The sequence below is a fragment of the Zootoca vivipara genome, chromosome 7, assembly GCF_965207765.1.
Source record: "Zootoca vivipara chromosome 7, rZooViv2.hap1.1, whole genome shotgun sequence".
Classification (NCBI taxonomy): Eukaryota; Metazoa; Chordata; class Lepidosauria; order Squamata; family Lacertidae; genus Zootoca; species Zootoca vivipara.
This window is the reverse complement of record NC_142590.1, coordinates 93,128,712-93,149,351: the sequence shown is the minus strand read 5'-3', so window position 1 is coordinate 93,149,351 and position 20,640 is coordinate 93,128,712. Positions and strand designations below refer to the sequence as shown.

Here is a 20,640-nt window from a genome sequence, read left to right as displayed (position 1 = left end):
GAAGGAGAGCCGCGCACGGCCGGGAGGAGGGGCTTCCCGAGGGGAAGAGGCGGGGGCTGTTACGCTCCGGTCGGTTTCCACGCCCGCCCTCCGTTGCTGAGAGACCGCTTGAATGACAGAGCGGCTGACCACTTGGCGCAGCGGCGGGAGGGCTGTGAGGAAAAGCGCATGAACGGCTCCGCCCCTTCTGGAAAGCCAGCCCCGCCTCCTTTAACAAAGCAGCGAGCTTCAGGGTCTTGGGTTCGAAACCCACGTTCGGCTAAAAATTCCTGCGTTACAGGGGATTGGACTAGATGACCGTCTGGCTCCCTTCCGACTCTAAGATTATATAAATCTAAGATTTGCTTTTTCCCTCAGAGGGCCACGCCCCCTTTGTACCCAGTTCTGTTCAGACTTTATTACGGCTGGTTTTTGTAACGAGTGTCATGGAGCCGTCAGGCCTGCGCGTGTGAACGCTCCCTGCCTGCGCGTGTGGAGAGGCACCGAGAGCTCCGCATGACAAAGCGCCCGCGGCTTCCTCAGCCGTAGACTATTAACCGGGTCCTTTTCACGCAGCAGGAACTACATTTCCCCGCGTGCCTCTGAGGGCGCACTCGTTTCTCGGTTACGCGAGTCCGCCTTTCCGGCCGCGCATGCTGGGTAATATAGTCCATCTGGGTAAAGCCAGTGGGATGACGCGCCGGCGGCCGGAAGTAGTTCCCGAGGGATGCTGGGAAGTGTAGTCAGATAACGCCATTCATCTCTATGGAAACCATACATACCACCACCCCGCTTCGGGCCTTTTGAGCATCCGCTGCCACCATTTTTTCCAATGGAAATAAGGGCGTCCTATTCAGTCATCATCATAATAAAAAAATATTATTTATATGCCACCCATTAAACATTAAAAATCAGATGGAAGGCAGGATAGCTGTTGGTCTCCTAAAGGTTGCATGGCTACTTGGCTCAGGGGTCAGATAACTCAATTCCCTCCAACATTTCTCCAATGGAAATAGGGGATTCCTAAGGAAAAGCGGGACATTATGGGATCAATTCAGAAACTGTAAATCCGGGACTATCCCTGGGAAATAGGGACACTTGGAGGGTCTGCTACTGCAGCAGTGGAATAATACTGTGGGGTTTTTTTATTTAAAAATAAAATAAAAATTGGAATGAGCCTTTCCCTCTCCCCCCCCCCACAACTCCCACCCACAGAAGGTGCAATACTGAGTTGCCTTACAGAAGGAACAAGAGAGATTTGTGGCACCTTCAATCAATATAGTCACAAGCCAGGCTTTGCCACATGCTGTTTGCTGGGTCTGATGGGAGTTGTAGTCCCAACATCTGGAGGTTACCAGATGTCATGGTTTGCAAGTGCAGAAAGTTTAAGATGTAGAGATCTTTTCTATTCTATTTGAGTCAAGGAGGTTCTGGTACTTTCTCTGTGTGACACAAGCTACAAGCTGGAAGTTTCTAGCTGAAAAGCAAATTTCCATTCTTCCTGTAAACAAGCAGAAGGTTCCTGATGTTTGGGTTGTTTCTTTAGAGATGCTGAACAGCTGGCTTAAACTGGTCCTGTTAATCTCTTTCTCTCAAGGTCATGCTCACTCCATCTATCTTTTCTTCTTGGTTCTCTCTATTTCGTTCCTGTGCAGTGATCTGTACATAGTATGTTTAAGGGCTACATTTTAGTCTTATTGTAAGTTTAAATTCAGTTTTTATTGCAACTGGGTCTTTTCTTAACAGGCTATGCCAATCCTGAAGAGTTGGATTCGTGAGCTGCCTTCAATAAATAATTACAGGATGAAGCGGATTGTTTCGGAGTTGTTGTTGTTGTTGTTTTTTGAACCCTGCATTGTGTTTACTGTGCTAACTAATGTTGATCTTGTTATGGAGCAAAACCATGTCACCAGATTGGCTAAGGATGGCACACACTACCATGGTTTGATGCCACATGCATACAGACTTAAGGAAACTTTAGTGCTTCTCCTTACCTGACAGCTAAGAAGTGAATTTTGTATAAGTTTTGTTAAATAGTTACATCGTTTCATGCACTGACTTCCCATCCACACATCCAGTGTGTTTGTTCAAACCCTTTTCTGCTGAGTTATATATCAAGCACTTATATGTTACAGGAGAATGAATAAGGAAATCGTATGCCAGAACAAATGTGTGTTTAAGTCTTTTAAAGTGCTGCAAACTGCTTTTTAGGAGTGTTGTGGAGATTGCAACTGAATAGGGAAAACTAAGCCATTTGATTTTATATGCCTGTTGTCTTTGTCCATGGAGTTTTCTTTGCAGGGATACTGGAGTGGCTTGCCAGTTCCTTCTCCAGGTGGATCACATTTAGTCAAAACTCTCCACTATGACCTGTCCATCTTGGGTGGCCCTGCACGGCATAGCTCATAGCTTCTCTGAGTTATTCAAGCCCCTTCACCATGACAAGGTAGTGATCCATGAAGATGGTGACAGCAGTCACGGAATTAAAAGACGTCTGCTTCTTGGGAGAAAAGCAATGACAAACCTTGACAGCATCTTAAAAAGCAGAGACATCACCTTGCCAACAAAGGTCCATATAAAGCTATCCTTAGCATGAAATAACCGAGACTGGATCTGCAGTTTGTTTCCCTTCTTTTCAACATTCTCTTGGAATGCCAAACTCTTGTGGCTGGACCGACTTTAATCCTATTGCCAACAAAGATGCAAACTTGTGTGCATTCCCAATATCCCCCAGCCACCCACTCCTCCAGGGAGAGAAGTAAACCACTCCCAATTAAGACACACCATTAAATAAAGAGAGAACGAACAAGTGGGTGCTCAGTTATAGAACACTGACTTTAATTAAACAATGGAAATTTTTTGAGGTAAACGCTTTAGAAACCAATTATTTTCATTTCCAGTAAAAAAACCAAAACCAAAACACACAAACACAGAAAAACACAACAGCACCCAATTTCCCCTTTGCAAAGGCTCAGATGTTCACTTTGGTACTGAGCTTCTGCATCATGAAGCTCATAAAAATCAAAACAATAGAAACAAACAAAAAGAGCAAAACAGTCATATGTTTTTATAAAAACGATACTATAAAAAAACAGTTTTGGCATAAAAAAATTCTAAAAATATAGCACCAACTAGAGACAAGGAAACCTTATAAAACTTTGTCACAACAACATGCCTGAAATGCAGCTTTAAAAAGAGGCAAACATGCAGTAAAATAGTGGATTTTGCCCAGGAACAGACATTATAGTTATTGCTACGTTTTGTGCAAGTTTCACAAGTAGACCGTCTCCTCCTTTTTCTACCTTGCTTCCTACAACTTGTCCTCCTCTGATGAAGGGTCTTTCAAGTCTTACTGTTTTTAGCAAAGAAGCCTAAACTTGTTGAAATGACAGATACGCTATTGTGGTCTGCAAAACAAAATAATAAAAGAAAATAAAGGACAAGAAGGCACATATGGTTAACTCCCTTTCTTGAGTTACATACATTTCCATTTCCATTCCAGCAGTTTGATTTCCATGGACAAAGCTTGGGCTCAGAGGAGCCCGTGTGGCTCCCTGTTTTCTTAAGATCCATTCATATGGCAGGAAAATCAGCAGAATTCCAGCACATGGGAGGGCCGTGGTTTCAAGACCAGGTATTCCAAATAAGCCAAACCTGGTACCCGCACCTGTAATGTGTCCTCCGAGGCATCTCTGCTCAAGATTACTGGCATTCATTTGCAAGGAGAAAGTACACACTCCAGCTTATCGCCAAGACAGCAGTTCTCAAAATGTAGGAACAATTCACGACTCCAACATTGGCAGTTCCTTCAGCGGTGGCACAGATGAGAGAGATGATACCTGGGTCAAGCAAAAGGTTGAGGAGGAGGAGGAGGAAAGCTTCCTTCTCTGGTCCGAATCTGCTTCCCTGAGCTGTTCCTGAAGGACCCAGGCGGTGAGAGAGAACTTCCACAGCCAATAGCCCAATCTGATACAATGCCTGCTGGAGATAAATCTGGGCAAAGCAGACATTGCTGCAGCTACGTTGGGGACCAGAGGAGTCCATCTCTGGCATACTTAGTATGTTTCCTGAGCAACATATTTTTGGCTGTCGTTTAGTGAGGGAGCTTGGATCTGTACCTTGAAATACTGATGGCACGTGGGGAAACAATCCTGAACAATCTGCGACATGACCACCAGGAAGGTCTCCTGCTCACAAGCCAATGGAATGAAAGAGAGGCGTGTGTGCCCCCCAGTCATGCCCTTCTACTTGCTCTCATTCCTATCAGTGGGATAGGAATGATTCTTATTTCTTGGCCAGACTGCTACCCATTCCACTTGACATCAAGTCAAGTGATATGGCAACCTCCGTAGCAGTCTTCCCCAACCTGGAAGCCACCCGATTGGGAGAAGCTGCTCGAGAGGTTGTGGGCTAGAACACCACATCCCCACAGCAGTAAGTGTGGATCTGTCTGATCCAAAAGAGTTCTTTGGCAGGTGGCACAGAACCAGGAGGAATGTGAAAGGATCTCTCCAGTTGCATCCTCCATGGGAAAGAACCCATTGAGCTGCCTCATATGCACTGTATCAAACGCTACTTCTTAGCACATGGCAGAGCCGTGAAAGGACCTACAAAAACAAGTTGCCCCAGCAGAGGGATGTCATTTCCTTTCCGTAACAAGGTAATGCCAACTGAGGGGTGGGGTAACAAAGCGAACATTCACGAGGAAAATAGCAGCATCGATAAGTTTCAGACCTGATGTTTTTTTAAAGATAGATTAGTAGTTTAAAAGTATACCTGGATGCATTTGGCAAAGTTGGCTGGTTGGTTTTCTTTTCCTCTAGCTACTATGATTATCCCACACTTGTGTTTCAGCTAAATTCCTCTTGAGGAATTTCCACCATTCACACATAACGCTGAAAAAAGCAGCAGCCAAGTGTCTTGATTTTTTAAAAAAGTTTTGTGTGTGTGTGTGTGTATATATATATATGTGTGTGTGTGTGTGTGTGTGTGTGTGTGTGTGTGTGTGTGTGTATGATGTTTAAAAAGAACGATAAAAAGGAGAGGAGTCTCCTCATCATATCCTGATTGTTCCAGTGTACAAAATGCAGCGCGGCAGGATTGTTGCTGCAAATTTTGGTTTCTTCATGATTGTCCCTGGAGAGATTCTGTCGCTCATCCTTTTTAAAATTATTTTTTCAAGTTTGTGGGGTTTTCGTACAGCCCGTCAGAAAACTGCCTTTCAGTCAGGCAGCGACTGACATTGATCTTAGGGGGAATGGTTGGCTAATGCTGCAGTCGTGTCCCTCCACAGACACAACGGCATTTTTGCACGGTGAGTAAACAGAGGTCTTTTGACCTTTTAGAAATGTCAGCATTGATGGAAAGGAACATTTCCATCCGTCTTTTCCTTCCAGTCTCCATGGTGGTGCTTGCAGAGGGTGGTGAAGGGGAGATGCTGTGCTGTGGGTCGCACTTGCAGGAGGGCGTCGTTCCAAGCTCTTTGCTGCCCTCCTCTCCCAAGGCTGCTTGCTCGAAGGAGACCTGGGCACCCCACCTGCTCCCTAGTCGCAGGCAAAATAATCCTTGAGTGGAGCAAACAGGTGGCGGATGACCGGGACACTCCATGCCCTTCCAAGAAGCTTCTGGCGAGTTCCACGCCCCATGTTGGACAAGTCGGTGTAATGGTGGGGGAAGCCAAAGATCCTGTGTTAGCAGCAAAGAGTGTGGTTAGCTTAGTTTCTCTGATTTGCCTTAAAAAAGGGGAAATCCTAAAGCAATGTACAGCCACTAAACCAGGGGTCAGCAAACTTTTGCAACCGAGGGCCGGTCCACTGTCCTTCAGACCTTGTGGGGGGCCGGACTATATTTTGAAAATAAATATGAACAAATTCCTATGCCCCACAAATAACCCAGAGATGCATTTTAAATAAAAGGACACATTCTACTCATGTAAAAAAAACATGCTGATTCCCGGACTGTCTGCGGGCCGGATTTAGAAGGCGATTGGGCCGCATCCGGCCCCCGGGCCTTAGTTTGGGGCCTCTGCACTAAACCTATAATCAAATTACATAAGCAACATGAAACCTAGCAACAGACTATCGTATGCCAGGGAAACAAGACGTCTCTGCCTACTGCAGAAACATCGATGAAGGTGGTGCCCAGATGGCAGGACTGGCCCAAGACACTTTGGCACCTGAGGGAAACCGCAAAATGGCATCCACCTGCCCCTCGAGGGAAGAAGGGGTGAGCGAAGATGTATGTCTGGAACAAGATGGGGAAAAGGTTCCACACTGGGAAGAACGGTGGGAGGAAACTGGCAGATCCTCCTAATATTCACCGAGAGGTCACTTTCCAGGTGCCACAGGACAGATCCTGCCTCCAAGGAGTGTGCCGCATGTGCTGCTGTGGTGGTAAAGGTAAAGGTAAAGGTGCCCCTGACCATCAGGTCCAGTCGTGTCCGACTCTGGGGTTGCGGCACTCATCTCACTCTATAGGCTGAGAGAGCCGGCGTTTGTCCGCAGACAGCTTCCAGGTCATGTGGCCAGCATGACAAAGCTGCTTCTGGCGAACCAGAGCAGCACACGGAAACGCCATTTACCTTCCTGCCAGAGCGGTCCCTATTTATCTACTTGCACTTTGATGTGCTTTCGAACTGCTAGGTGGGCAGGAGCTGGGACTGAGCAACGGGAGCTCACCCTGTTGCAGGGATTCGAACCGCCGACCTTCTGATCAGCAAGCCCTAGGCTCAGTGGTTTAACCCACAGCGCCACCTGGGTCCTTTATGCTGTGGTGGTAACAGCATGCAACACAGTTCTTTGAGGCCAGAACTGCTGCCTCATGGATCCTGCCTCCCAATGTGGTTGCCATATCTTGCCTCCTGGATGGGCTCGCCCTGCAAGAGGGCCTCCCCAAGAAGAGCATTCCATAGACAGGGAGCAATCGCAGAGAAGGCCCGTTTTCTCCTCAGCACCCTTTGGATGTCACATACAGAGAAGGGCCGCCTCAAAGGATGAGGATTCCAGGATCTGGGCAGGTTCACATGTGGAAATGTATTGTGCTCTCAAGCCATAAAAGCCATTAGAGGGAAAACCAGAGCCTTGAATTGCTGAAAGCTTTTCTATTCTGCCAGGCCTATGCAGAGTGGCTGGGACAACCCAGCCAGATGGGCGGGGTATTATTATTATTATTATTATTAGTCAGGCAATTAAGAATACACCCATACCTCACACTGGCCCACTGATGTTTCTTTTTAATTCTTTTGGTTTTAACTTGCTTTTCCCATTTATGATTTTACTGTGTGGCTTTATATCATTTTAAACCACTGCAATTATGATGCCAAGGTATGGATAAATATTATTCTCAAATAAATTTAATTTGTTTTGCCTCATCTCCTCTCCCCCCCCCCCCCCGGTGGTGTAATGTATTTACATTTATGTTTTCAAATGTAAGTCACTTGGAGACCTAGTTAGGTAACAAGCAACTGGTAAATCTAATAATGAATGATAACAGGAACAATCATAACAATTTAAAGAGTGGTAGAAGTAACTCTTCCATGACAGGTTACAGGTAGGTAGCCGTGTTGGTCTGGATCGAAGTAAAATAAAAAAATTCCTTCAGTAGCACCTTAAAGACCAACTAAGTTTTTATTTTGGTATGAGCTTTCGTGTGCATGCACACTTCTTCAGATACAGTGAAATGGAAGTTTCCAGGCACTTATGTAGAGAAGGGGTGGGGAGGGGTGGGGATGGGGAGGGGGGATCACTCAGAAGGGTGGTGGAAATGGGTGATTGACTGACTGATAGCTGTTGATGACCGCAAACGACTGCAAATGGTTTTGCATGAAAAAGCAAGGGTTGGGATGGCTGAAGATCGCTTATCATGTATAATGAGATAAGAACCCGATATCTCTGTTCAAACCAGGTCCCTCCATGGTTTTGAGCTTGGTGATAAGTTGCAATTCAGCAACTTCTCTTTCCAGTCTATTTCTGAAATTCTTTTGTAGTAAGACAGCTACTTTGAGATCTTGTATAGAATGTCCTGGGAGATTGAAGTGTTCTCCTACTGGTTTTTCTGTCTTCTGGTTCCTGATGTCAGATTTATGTCCATTTATCCTTTGGCGTAGGGTTTGGCCTGTTTGTCCAATATAGAGAGCTGAAGGGCACTGTTGGCATTTGATGGCATACACAATGTTAGAGGATGAGCAATTAAATAGTCCTGAGATGGTATGTTGGATGTTGTTGGGGCCAGTAATGGTGTTGTCTGGGTGTATGTGGCAGCAAAGTTGGCATCTGGGTTTATTGCAGGCTCTGGTACCAGTGTCCATGTTAAGTCTGGTGGTTGTATTATTGTGGGTGAACAAACTACATCCCCACAACACAACACCTCTCAACTTACTGGGGAACAACCATCACCCTCCAAACGCATCAATGAACAGAACATTGACCACCAACTACCACCGAAAAGAAGTTACACAAAAAGGGACTCCACATGGACCCCTCCTGATGGACGCAATACCACACTAGATCTGTACATCGAATGCTTCCGCCACAGAATCCAAACGGATGTGACCAGAAAACACCATCGCTTACAACAAAATCTAAACCATGCTGAAAGGAGAGCCATAGAAAATCTCAGGAACAACCCAGACATTATAATTAAAGAGGCAGACAAGGGTGGAGCTGTCGTCATCATGAACAAAACTGATTACATCCAAGAGGCCCACAGACAACTTTCCAATACTGCCTTTTACATGAAATTGGACTCAGACCCCACACAAGCATACAAAAAAGAACTGAACAAGATTGTCAAGGAGCTACCCCTACACATCCAAGAACAGATCCTCACAAACACACCAGCGGAACCTCGGCCAGGAACTTTCTATCTTCTACCCAAAATACACAAACCAGGAAACCCAGGACGCCCCATCATCTCAGGTATTGGCACCATTACAGTGGGTGTTTCCGGCTATATGGACTCTGTTCTGAAACCATATGCTATCAGTGCTCCCAGCTACGTACGTGACACCACAGATTTTCTGAGGAAAATACAATATTTGAACAATCTTCCTAACAATACTATACTAGCCACTATGGATGTGGAATCTCTATATACCAACATCCCACACAATGATGGTTTACAAGCCATAAGGAACACCATTTCAGATAAAACCACAGCGGACTTTGCTACCAAACTCTGCCACTTTGTCCTTACCCACAACCACTTCAAATTTGGTGATGACCTGTTCCTCCAGATCAGCGGCACAGCCATGGGCACCCGCATGGCCCCACAGTATGCCAACATCTTCATGGCAGATTTAGAACAACGTTTCCTTAACTCCTACCCACTCAAACCTCTCCTGTACCTGCGATACATTGACGATATTTTTATTATCTGGACCCATGGACAACAGACCCTGGAAACCTTCCACCAGACATTCAATGACTTTCACCCCACCATCAACCTAACAATGAACCAATCTATGCAAGAAATACATTTTTTGGACACTACTATAAAAATACAGGATGGACGTATAGACACCACCTTATACAGAAAACCAACTGACCGACAAACATATCTACATGCTTCTAGCTACCATCCCAAACATACCAAACAATCCATCGTATACAGCCAGGCCTTACGTTACAACCGCATCTGTTCCAACTCTACAGACAGAGAATCTCACCTAAGAGATCTACAGCAAACCTTTTTAGAACTAAAATATCCACCTGATGAAGTTAAACAACAGATCAACAGAGCCAGACAGATACCTAGAGAGAACCTGCTGCAAGACAGACCCAAAAAAGAAAATAACAGAACACCACTAGTCATCACATACAGCTCCCAAGCTAAAACAGTACAACGCATCATCAGAGATCTACAGCCTCTCCTGGACAATGACCGCTCCCTTTCTCAAGCTCTGGGAGGAAGACCTTTCATTGCCTACAGACAGCCACCCAATCTTAAACAACTCCTCACCCACAATAATACAACCACCAGACTTAACATGGACACTGGTACCAGAGCCTGCAATAAACCCAGATGCCAACTTTGCTGCCACATACACCCAGACAACACCATTACTGGCCCCAACAACATCCAACATACCATCTCAGGACTATTTAATTGCTCATCCTCTAACATTGTGTATGCCATCAAATGCCAACAGTGCCCTTCAGCTCTCTATATTGGACAAACAGGCCAAACCCTACGCCAAAGGATAAATGGACATAAATCTGACATCAGGAACCAGAAGACAGAAAAACCAGTAGGAGAACACTTCAATCTCCCAGGACATTCTATACAAGATCTCAAAGTAGCTGTCTTACTACAAAAGAATTTCAGAAATAGACTGGAAAGAGAAGTTGCTGAATTGCAACTTATCACCAAGCTCAAAACCATGGAGGGACCTGGTTTGAACAGAGATATCGGGTTCTTATCTCATTATACATGATAAGCGATCTTCAGCCATCCCAACCCTTGCTTTTTCATGCAAAACCATTTGCAGTCGTTTGCGGTCATCAACAGCTATCAGTCAGTCAATCACCCATTTCCACCACCCTTCTGAGTGATCCCCCCTCCCCATCCCCACCCCTCCCCACCCCTTCTCTACATAAGTGCCTGGAAACTTCCATTTCACTGTATCTGAAGAAGTGTGCATGCACACGAAAGCTCATACCAAAATAAAAACTTAGTTGGTCTTTAAGGTGCTACTGAAGGAATTTTTTTATTTTTCTTCCATGACAAATAATAAAATTCCTTCAGTAGCACCTTAAAGACCAACTAAGCTTTTATTTTGGTATGAGCTTTCGTGTGCATGCACACTTCTTCAGAGTGTATCTGAAGAAGTGTGCATGCACACGAAAGCTCATACCAAAATAAAAACTTACCGGTAGTTGGTCTTTAAGGTGCTACTGAAGGAATTTTATTATTTTGTTTCGACTCAGACCAACACGGCTACCTACCTGTAACTATGACAAATAATCTTTAACATGCATCCCTTTGCAGGAAAACAAATATTTGCTCCTCTTGAAGAGAGGCTGGAGCCCCAATGGCTCTGAACAAAAGCATTTCCTGGGCAGCCCTTGCCTGCTCCCTTTCATCTCTCCCCCCCCCCCCCCGGGCCAAGCTCCATTATCCCACCCACCCCCTTGTATCCCACCTTTCCAATTCAGTGCACCACAAATTGTCATCCTTGCCATTCATCCGCACTGGGAAAGTCTGGGCTTTCCCCTGCCTGATGGAATTGGACTTTGTTGTGATGGTCTGGACCTTTTTCAACTGAAACAGAAGAAAAGCAAATATTTTTTAAAACACACAAACACACACACAACCACCCCCAAAAAATACAAGCGCCTCAGTGTGAAGGTTTCCAGAAAGTGGTAGCATTAATGCCGTCCAGCAGAGGAGGGGAGGGAGGCTGGATCTGTCCAGTGATTTTAGGCTTCTCATCCATCAGCCAGAAATGCGCTCAGATGTCACTGGTATGCCTTCAAGGGGTGGGGGGAGGTGTTTTGCCCAGAAGGCAGCTAAAAATATCCAGCCGGCACCCAGATGAAAAAAAGCAGCCGCTGGGAGATGGCTGCTGGGCCCTCAGGAATGTGAAAGAGGGTCTTTGCATCTCTTTCTCGGAGGGGACAATGTCCCCTTAGTGGCGCAAAAACCCACCCACCCCCCAACCAAGAGATCCATTTTGGGCTTCATTTTGTGGAATGTCCGAGTTCTTTGCTCACAAGCAGAGAAGGGAGCAGGGGAGAGACAGAAGGGAGTGTGTCTCGCCATTTCGTTCGGCACGAAGAGCCTCACATGGGTGGGGATGGGGGGGGCAGCAGGGAAGAGGGGCTGAGAAGGGCAGCTGAGAAGAGGGGCACCCCAGGGTCCACTAGAGAGCATGCTGGCCATTTGGGACATAATTTGCAGGCCCCGCTGCGGACGAGAGAGAGACCCAGGGGGCATTCCATAGCCCAGCCCTTCGCCAACCTGGACCGGAATTCCAGGTCAGGCATCCCCAAACTCCGGCCTCCAGATGTTTTGGACTACAATTCCCATAATCCCTGACCACTGCTCCTCTTAGCTAGGGATCATGGGAGTTGTAGGCCAAAACATCTGGAGGGCCGCAGTTTGGGGATGCCTGTTCCAGGTGTTGTTGGCCAACAACATCTGGAGGTCACTGGGTTGGCAAAGGTTGTCGTCACCTTCTTCCCCCCTAGATCATTCATAAGAATGGAGGGGGGGAATAAGAATGGAGGAACTACTTGAAATGGAGTGGGGGGGGGGAGTACCAAAAAAAGTACCTTGGCTGTTCTGCCGTACTCCAAGCAATCCTGAAGTTCAAGTTTATCTGCCGTCGAAGCTACCAGGGGCCTAAGAAAAGACAAAACAAATTCCCCATTGTCCTCCAAGCTTATCGTTTCACAGCAATGAGGGGGAACTTTGGCCCTCTAGATGTTGCTGAGCGCATGTTGTGGTTGTTGTAGTGTTTCAAAAGGTTCAGAAGAGGACTCCCAAAATGATCAAGGGCATGGAGCGACTCAACTACAAAGGTTGCAGAATTTGGGAATTTTTAGTTTACAGAAAAGGCAAGTAAGAGGCAACACGACAGAATCTATAACATTATGCATAGCATACAGGGTTCCCCAAACTTGGGTGGCTGGCAGTTTTTGGACTACAGTTCCCATCATCCCTGGCCACTGGTCCTGCTAGCTAGGGATGATGGGAGTTGTAGTCCAAAAACAGCTGAAGACCCAGGTTTGGGGAACCTGCAAGAGGGATGTTTTTCTCCCTCCTAACACTGGAGCTTGTGGACGTCCGATGAAGCTGAGCGATGGAAGATTCAGGACAGAGAAAAGGAAGTCCTGCTTCATACAGTGCAAGGAGTCTGTTAAACTATGGAACTCCCTCCCACAAGAGGCAATGTGGCCACCAAACTAAATGGCTTTCAATGAGGATTGGACAAATTTGAGGAGGAGAGGGCTATCGGCTACTAGCCAGGCTGGCGATGTTCTGCTTCCATGGTCAGAGGCACTAATGCTTCTGGATCCCAGTTGCTGGAAACGACAGGAGGGAAGGGTTGCTCTTGTGCTCGAATCCTGCTTGCGGGCTTCCCTTGGGGGCAACTGGCTGGCCACTATGAGAAGAGGGTGCTGGGCCAGGTGGGCCCCCTTTGGCCAAGGATTGCAGCTTGACTTTGCTGCCTCTCTGGAAGGGATGGCGGGTCCATGGCGTGGCCCCTAGAGGGGCTTCTCAATTACCTGTTCATCCCAGGCAGATTGCCCCAGAAGTATCGTGCCCGGTGTGCAGCCGAGACTTTGACAGCATCAATCATAACAGGGTTACACTGAAGACAAAAAGGGACGGCAGTTAGAGACGAAACGGCAGGAGGACTAATTCACAATTCCTTTGACAGCCAGGATTAGATGCAGCTTGGGGAAAACAAGCAACTCCAAAAGTCAGATAGAAGAATTACAGGCTGCCTCATGCTCTGCCATGTTTAGGATAGTAGTAGCGGCAATGACAACAATAGTACTAATTCTAGTACTAGGCTGTGAATGGCCTGTGATCTTCAGGTGAAGGGCAGTATACAAATCGAATAAGAAATAAAATAAAATAAAATAAAAAATACAGGCCTTTTCAATTGTGAAATGCTCTCCCCATCCTTATTGACTTTAGGACAGTTCTCTTTACCCCGGCACCTTGCTTTTAATTTGGATCACCTCATATGACAATCTCCTACTCTGTTTGGTTTTCACCTTGCAGTTGGGTGGGGTAGGAATCGTCCCTTTTATCAAATTGCATGATGAGCACTTTTAGGGGGGGAATCTTTTATTTTGCATCGTAAGTTGCTTTGGGGGCATTTTGTATAAGAAGCAAAGAATAAAAGCAATAAATTACTTTTAAAAATACCGTCTTTTTCCATGAATAAGGCGTCCCATGTATAAGATGACTCCCCCCTTTTTTTACTCCAAATTAAGAAATCAATATGTTAAACATCAACCAGAATGACTTTGATATATCAACCCCAAGATCACCCAAAGTTGTTGCCCAGTGACTGCAGCCCCCTGACATATATTACCCTGATTGGCAGTTCCAGCAGCTTCTTCAATGCAGCCAAGGGAAGGTAGTACCCCCCCCCCCCGCTGGCGTCTGAGATCACCCAAAGCTTTGGGGGGGCAGGGGGGACATCGCCGAAACGTGCTGAGATTTTTGGGGGCCTTTACCTCCAGGAAACGAGAGATGTCCCTTTTGTCGTTGATGCGCATGGCCACGACGTTCTCAAACAGCCAAAAGAAGGGGCGCTCCTCTCCGGGTTTGGGGCGCGTGTAATTGAGAAGGTGGTAGAACTCGAAGAAGAGTCGCCCGGTCCCCTCTGCAAGGAGGAAGACGGGTGGGTCAAAGGAATGTAGGACATTGGAAAACAAAACAAAACACCTGGGGGGTTGAGGAGCCAAGCTGAGATCCCCCATCCTTTCAAGGGCTGCTTACCATACAGGCCCTTCCTGGCAGGGTTCACAATGGAGAGGTCGTTGCAGGGGCTTCCGCCAATCACCAGGTCAAAAGGGCCCCATTCGTCAATCTGCAACGGGCAAGCAGAGCAATGGGTTTTGCAGGGTCAAGTGCAAAGTCATGTTGCCTGTCGTGTTTGTAAATCCCAGGCTTCAGGGGCTTCACAAAATCAGTGCAGGATTTACGTATAATAATAATAATAATAAGAAGAGTTTGGATTTGATATCCCTCTTTATCACTACCCTAAAGAGTCTCAAAGCAGCTAACATTCTCCTTTCCCTTCCTCCCCCACAACAAACACTCTGTGAGGTGGGTGGGGCTGAGAGACTTTCAAAGAAGTGTGACTAGCCCAAGGTCACCCAGCAGCTGCATGTGGAGGAGCGGAGATGCGAACCCGGTTCCCCAGATTACGAGTCTACCGCTCTTAACCACTACACCACACTGGCTAAGCTAAACAAGCTATAGTTTAGGGCCCCACTCTCTTGGGGCCCCCAAAAATAAGTTAAAGGGGGGGAACTGGATGTGCATTTCCAAAATATAAGATAGAAAACAAATAAAATAAAGCCTACATACAGAAACAGTGCTTTGTGTTGTGTAGGCTCCTATGGGGTAATCATTTTAAGTTAGAGCTGAATAATTATTTCACTTTGAATATACATCTTAATTGTATTTCAGTTCAACAATTACTTGGATAAATACGTATTTTGTTACGTGCAAATGGCTTTAGATACCTGCTAGGTCCATAAATTACCATATAGCATATACAGTATTTAACACAAAAATAAACCAGTGACAATTTGTTGTTGACAAAGGACAGCTGGACATATAAAGGGCCCCATTACCTTCAGGAGCTGAGGGCCCCCCTCAAACCTAAACCTGGACCTGCACAAAATGACCACATTGCAGAGGACCCCAGAAGAGCCAGACAGCTGGATCAGGCCCAAAGGAGCCCGGCATCCTCTTCTCACGGTGGTTATTTATAATAAAATAAACATCTTTTAATCCACGATCAAGCACTATATCAATTCTTTTCAATAAATAAATGTATTATCTGAGGCTTTTCTTTGTGTGCCTCGTCCACGTGAGGTCCAGGTGGTGGCAGTACAGGAACAGACCTTTTCTGCAGGGGCTCTCCATTTGCAGGATGCTCCCCCCAGGGAGGTTTGCTTGGCACCTTGGTTACCTATCTTTAGGTGCCAGGCAAAAACATTTGTCTTCTCCAAAACCTTTGGCTAATTAAAATAGATGACCTTTTAAAGCAGAGTGGAGAGGCATTTGTCTTTCCCCCCCCTGTACTATTATTATATGACTAGTCTCATTCAGCCCGTTAAGAAAACGGGCGCTAGAGGTGCGACGGGGCCGCGGCCTTCCCTCCCTTTCTGCGCTCGGCCGCGGGGCGCGCCGGGAACGCAATTAAACAAAGCGCTCTCCCGTTGTGTCCCGCGGCCAAGCGCAGAGAGGGAGGGAAGGCCGCGGCCCCGCCGCTCCTCCCACAGGCCAGGTAGGGTTGTCAGGAGGAGGAGGCGGCGGACCAAGATGGCGGCATCGGGTACCGGGAGCCCCGGAGCCTGATGCCGCCATCTTGGTCCGCCGCTGCAGGGGAATGGGAGGCAGAGGGTTGAGGGGGGGAGAGAACGTGCGCGTGTGTACGTCCCGCCTCTTCGTCCAGTCCCTGTGTCCCTGGGGCACATGCGCATTAGCGCGGACAAAGGGACACAGGGAATCTGGACGCAGAGACACAGGGACTTTATTATATAAGATGTACTTGATGTGTTATGTTGTAAACCACCGTATGGTCTCTTGATGAAAGGCAGTATATAAGTTTAATAAATAATAACAGATATCTTGACCCGGCTTCCAATACAACCAGCCAAGAAGTCTCAACTAGACAACAGGGAACGTGTGCAGAGAACCCCCTTACATTTTTCTTGGTTATGTTCCTGACGTCATGCACGTATCTGATGTTCCCTTCGTGCCGCACAGTTCCCACCGCTATGGACTCCTCGCAGATCTCAGAGGCGATGTATTTCTCCACCTGGATGCCAAGATCCCGCAGGACAAGGTAGCCTAGAGAGTCAAAGCATCACAGGTGAAGAGATGGGAGAGGTGGCCCATTGAGACCCCTGCCAACAGCTCCAACTGTGGGAGCCAAGATGCGCAGGGCGTCCACATCCAGACAGAAGCAGAGACTCTCAGGAGCTGCAATGCTGATGCACATGCTCTGACCACAACTGCGGCATGTAGAATGACAATTTCCCAGTACACGTTTTGTTCTCACACACACACACACAAACACACAAGTCATGCATGCGCAACATCGTTTGACGAGGAACAACACTGCAAACAAAAGATCGGTAAAGGGACCCAAACAAATCACGAATGTCATGGGACAGCCTGGAAGATGCAGGACAAGGGGAGGAAGGTGGACAGACATGGGGTCAAATGAACCAGACTGGCCTTAAGGAAGGAGGGTACAGGCTCGACCACCACTGTGGGATGAGCTGTCCTTTAGCGGTGATGGTGGCTGTTCTCGTCCATCCTCACTATGACCTAGCAAGGCAGAGCAGCATTTTTTCTCAAGGGTTATCAATGAACATTTTTCACAGTGCCATTACTATGCTATAGCTTGTGCCCAGCGCAGGACCACCAGGGCATTCTCTGCGCAGGGGGACCAGGGGCGGAGATACACTTGTGGTTTTTAACCTTAAGGAAGGGTTAAGGAATGGTTTTGATAACTATGGCTGGATCTCTACTGGTAAAAAAAAACCGCTAAGAAAAAGGAGTTATAAAGCTCTCAATGCAATTTTCCACGGACTGATGTACAGTGCCCCAGTATCACACTTTTATAACGCATTTATAACATTATAAGGCGCCAGTATACAGTAGATTAGTCCTGCATGGACACATGACGCCCTACTTTTAACATTCGTAATGCGTTATTAAACCAGCAGTAGGGAAACAAAATGGTGAGATTGACAAAGTGAAAGGTGGACCTGTCCTTCAGCTAAATGACCTACACACACCCCTAGCAAACCTGTGATTTGAACCCAGCTTCTATCACAGGGGTAGGCAACCTAAGGCCCGTGGGCCAGATGCGGCCCAATTGCCTTCTCAATCTGGCCCATGGACGGTCCAGGAATCAGCATGTTTTTACATGAGTAGAATGTGTCCTTTTATTTAAAATGCATCTCTGGGTTATTTGTTGTGTATAGGAATTCGTTCATTCCCCCCCCCCAAAAAAATATATAGCCTGGCCTACCACATAGACAGTGGAGGGAGGGACGATGGATGGGCCCACGGCTGAAAAAGGTTGCTGACTCCTGTTCTAGCATATTGCTGTGTGTGGCCCTATGGGTGTTTTGTTATGTTCTTTTATATTCTGTTGGAAGCCACCCAGAGTGGCTGGGGCGACCCAGTCAGATGGGCAGGGTACAAGAAATAATTCTATGATTCTCAGACATCAGAGTTCGTTGAAGTGCTTGAGGGGGGTCTCTCACCTGTTGCAATTCCATCAAAGAGAGACAGCACTCTGATTGGCCTCCTGTTTGCCGCTGGGATTGCTGGGTAGATTTTTGGTGGCTCCTGTGAGAAGAGATGGGGGGGGGGAGAGAGAAGGAAATGGCACCACCAGCCGCCCGGTGCCCAATGGCTCTCCCAATGGCTTAAGTTCATTGCAAATATAGGAACCCTCTTCTAAGGTTGCCACATGCAAGAAGTGTGGATCCTATCCATTAAGAAAATCAAATGCACAAGTTTCACATCACCAACTGGACATAAGAACGTAGCGTAACAATAGCCTGCAGGATCAGGCCAATGGCCCATCTAGTCCGGCATCCTGTTCTCAGAGGCGCCAGCCAGGTGCTTCAATGGCAAGCCAACAAGCAGGATCCGAACATCAGAGCATCTCTACAATTCTATAATTCTATTATTCTACTTTGGGGCATACGGGCTGCCCTGCCCCGCTTTAACCACATCCCCATTTCCTTACGTATTCCAGCCCCTTCTCGTCCGTGAAGAACTCCTTCAGGCGGGTGTTCCAGTCGTCCCTCCTCTGAAGCATCCCGTGCCGCCCTTGCGGCTGGCACATGTAGCAGCTCCAGGGGTCCTCCTTCCTGGCTGCATCGGCCGCCCCGCGACCCACTAGCAGGTTCAGGCAGTCCACACAGAAGCACCTGCACGAAACAAGGGAAAAGGAATGGGGTGTGTGTGTCCGTAAGGCCGGGCAGCTCCTCTGTTCCTCTACGGCCAGGAGGTAGAAATTCTGCAAAACGCATTATCAGTAAGGCCGGTATTACTATGCAAGAGTGCGGCCTGACCACAAAACTGGAAGGAACCCGTTAAAAGGGAACCTAACGGCTGAAAGTTACAATGAAAAACAACTCCAGATAAAGCACAAGGAGGGTTCTGCGTGTACAGCAAAAAAGGGGGTATCTGAGGCATTTTCTTCTATAAAGCGTGCATTATTATTATTATTATTATTATTATTATTATTATTATTAAGGTAAAGGACCCCTTGACGGTTAAGTCCAGTCAAAGGCGACTATGGGGTTGCGGCGCTCCCAGTACGTTTCCGAGCACAATTCAAAGTGTTGGTGTTGACCTTTAAAGCCCTAAACGGCCTCGGTCCAGTATACCTAAAGGAGCGTCTCCTCCCCCATCGTTCTGCCCGGACACTGAGGTCCAGCGCCGAGGGCCTTCTGGCGGTTCCCTCGCTACGAGAAGCCAAGTTACAGGGAACCAGGCAGAGGGCCTTCTCGGTAGTGGCGCCCACCCTGTGGAATGCCCTCCCACCAGAGGTCAAAGAGAATAACAATTACCAGACCTTTAGAAGGCATCTTAAGGCAGCCCTGTTTAGGGAAGCTTTTAATGTTTGATGGATTTCTGTATTTTAATGTTTTGTTGGAAGCCGCCCAGAGTGGCTGGGGAAACCCGGCCAGATGGGCGGGGTATAAATAATATATTATTATTATTATTATTATTATTATTATTATTATTATTATTATTATTATTATTATTATTATCTCACTTTCAGGCCGAAGGAGCCAATGTTTGTCCACAGACAGCTTTCCGGGTCATGTGGCCAGAAGGACTAAACCGCTTCTGGTGCAACAGAACACCGTGATGGAAGCCAGAGCGCACGGAAACACAGTTTACCTTCCCGTTGCAGTGGTATCTATTTATCTACTTGCATTGGCGTGCTTTCAAACTGCTAGGTTGGCAGGAGCTGGGACAGAACAACAGGAGCTCACCCCGTCGCGGGGATTCGAACCGCCGACCTTCTGATCAGCAAGCCCAAGAGGCTCTGTGGTTTAGACCACAGTGCCACCTGCGTTTGTTATTCTTCCACCCAATACAATCGCAGCTAGCTCAGGGGTTTGGTTCCAAGGGTTCTGTGTAGTTTGGATTCTTGAGACAGGTGAGGTCTCTCACCTGAAGCAGTTGGCATTGTCGCAGAGAAGCAGCTCGTTCCCCGCGCAACAAATGCTGCAGTAAGCCTGGTACCCGTCTTCATCGTACATGTAGAAAAATTCTAGGAACTGAACCTGCGAGGAAAAGAGATCTGTGGCAGATTTAAACAGTTTCTGATTGCCTGGGTGCCCCTAGCCCCAAAAATAAGCATCAGAAGCCACAGAGCAGGCTAGCCCCCCCCCCCAGCCTGGCCCCGTCCACATTTTTCGGACTACAGCTGAGACTGATGGGAATTGTAGTCTGGAAGGGGCAGGGCTGGGCACATCTGCAGTATTTTTTTATTTAGCAAAATTTACATCCTGCTTGGTTATACAAAAAAGCTCAAACCGGTTTAACAAAAAGAATAAAAGCATAGTGAGAACAATTAAAACAATGGCAGAATATATTTTTTTAAAAAAGTTTATATTTCAATTGGACCAATCATATTTTAAAAAATCTTTATTCGGCGGTTGGGACATCCCAGATTTAAGGAGCTATTGTGAAGCAAGCCAACTCAGCCACCCAGTAAGAGAATGAAGTAGTCAACACTGGAGAATATAGAAATTGATGATGATCCTATAGGGGTATTAGCATTAATGAGAAATAAGCTTTGATTATTGAGTTAGTTTACAAATCCCTATACAGTGCTACCTTGGTTCTCAAACTTAATTCATTCCAAAAGTCCACTTGACTCCCAAAACTATTCAGAAACCAAGGCGTGGCTTCCGACTG

At 46.8% G+C, this 20,640-nt stretch overlaps 1 protein-coding gene across 1 annotated transcript in view; it reads right to left on the bottom strand.

Moving 5' to 3' along the window:
* Nucleotides 1-2,796: 2,796 nt before the first annotated feature.
* DNMT3B (DNA methyltransferase 3 beta) overlaps nucleotides 2,797-20,640 on the bottom strand; it is a 55,210-nt gene continuing 37,366 nt past the window's right edge. The window contains exons 12-21 of the mRNA XM_035122933.3: nucleotides 19,891-20,003; nucleotides 18,449-18,632; nucleotides 17,958-18,042; nucleotides 16,382-16,527; nucleotides 14,440-14,530; nucleotides 14,175-14,323; nucleotides 13,209-13,294; nucleotides 12,252-12,321; nucleotides 11,120-11,238; nucleotides 2,797-5,664 (exon numbers count right to left, since the gene is read on the bottom strand). Of these exons, the coding sequence (XP_034978824.1) occupies nucleotides 5,523-5,664; nucleotides 11,120-11,238; nucleotides 12,252-12,321; nucleotides 13,209-13,294; nucleotides 14,175-14,323; nucleotides 14,440-14,530; nucleotides 16,382-16,527; nucleotides 17,958-18,042; nucleotides 18,449-18,632; nucleotides 19,891-20,003 (1,185 nt within the window). The 3' untranslated portion in view covers nucleotides 2,797-5,522. The remainder of the gene's footprint in view (nucleotides 5,665-11,119; nucleotides 11,239-12,251; nucleotides 12,322-13,208; nucleotides 13,295-14,174; nucleotides 14,324-14,439; nucleotides 14,531-16,381; nucleotides 16,528-17,957; nucleotides 18,043-18,448; nucleotides 18,633-19,890; nucleotides 20,004-20,640) is intronic.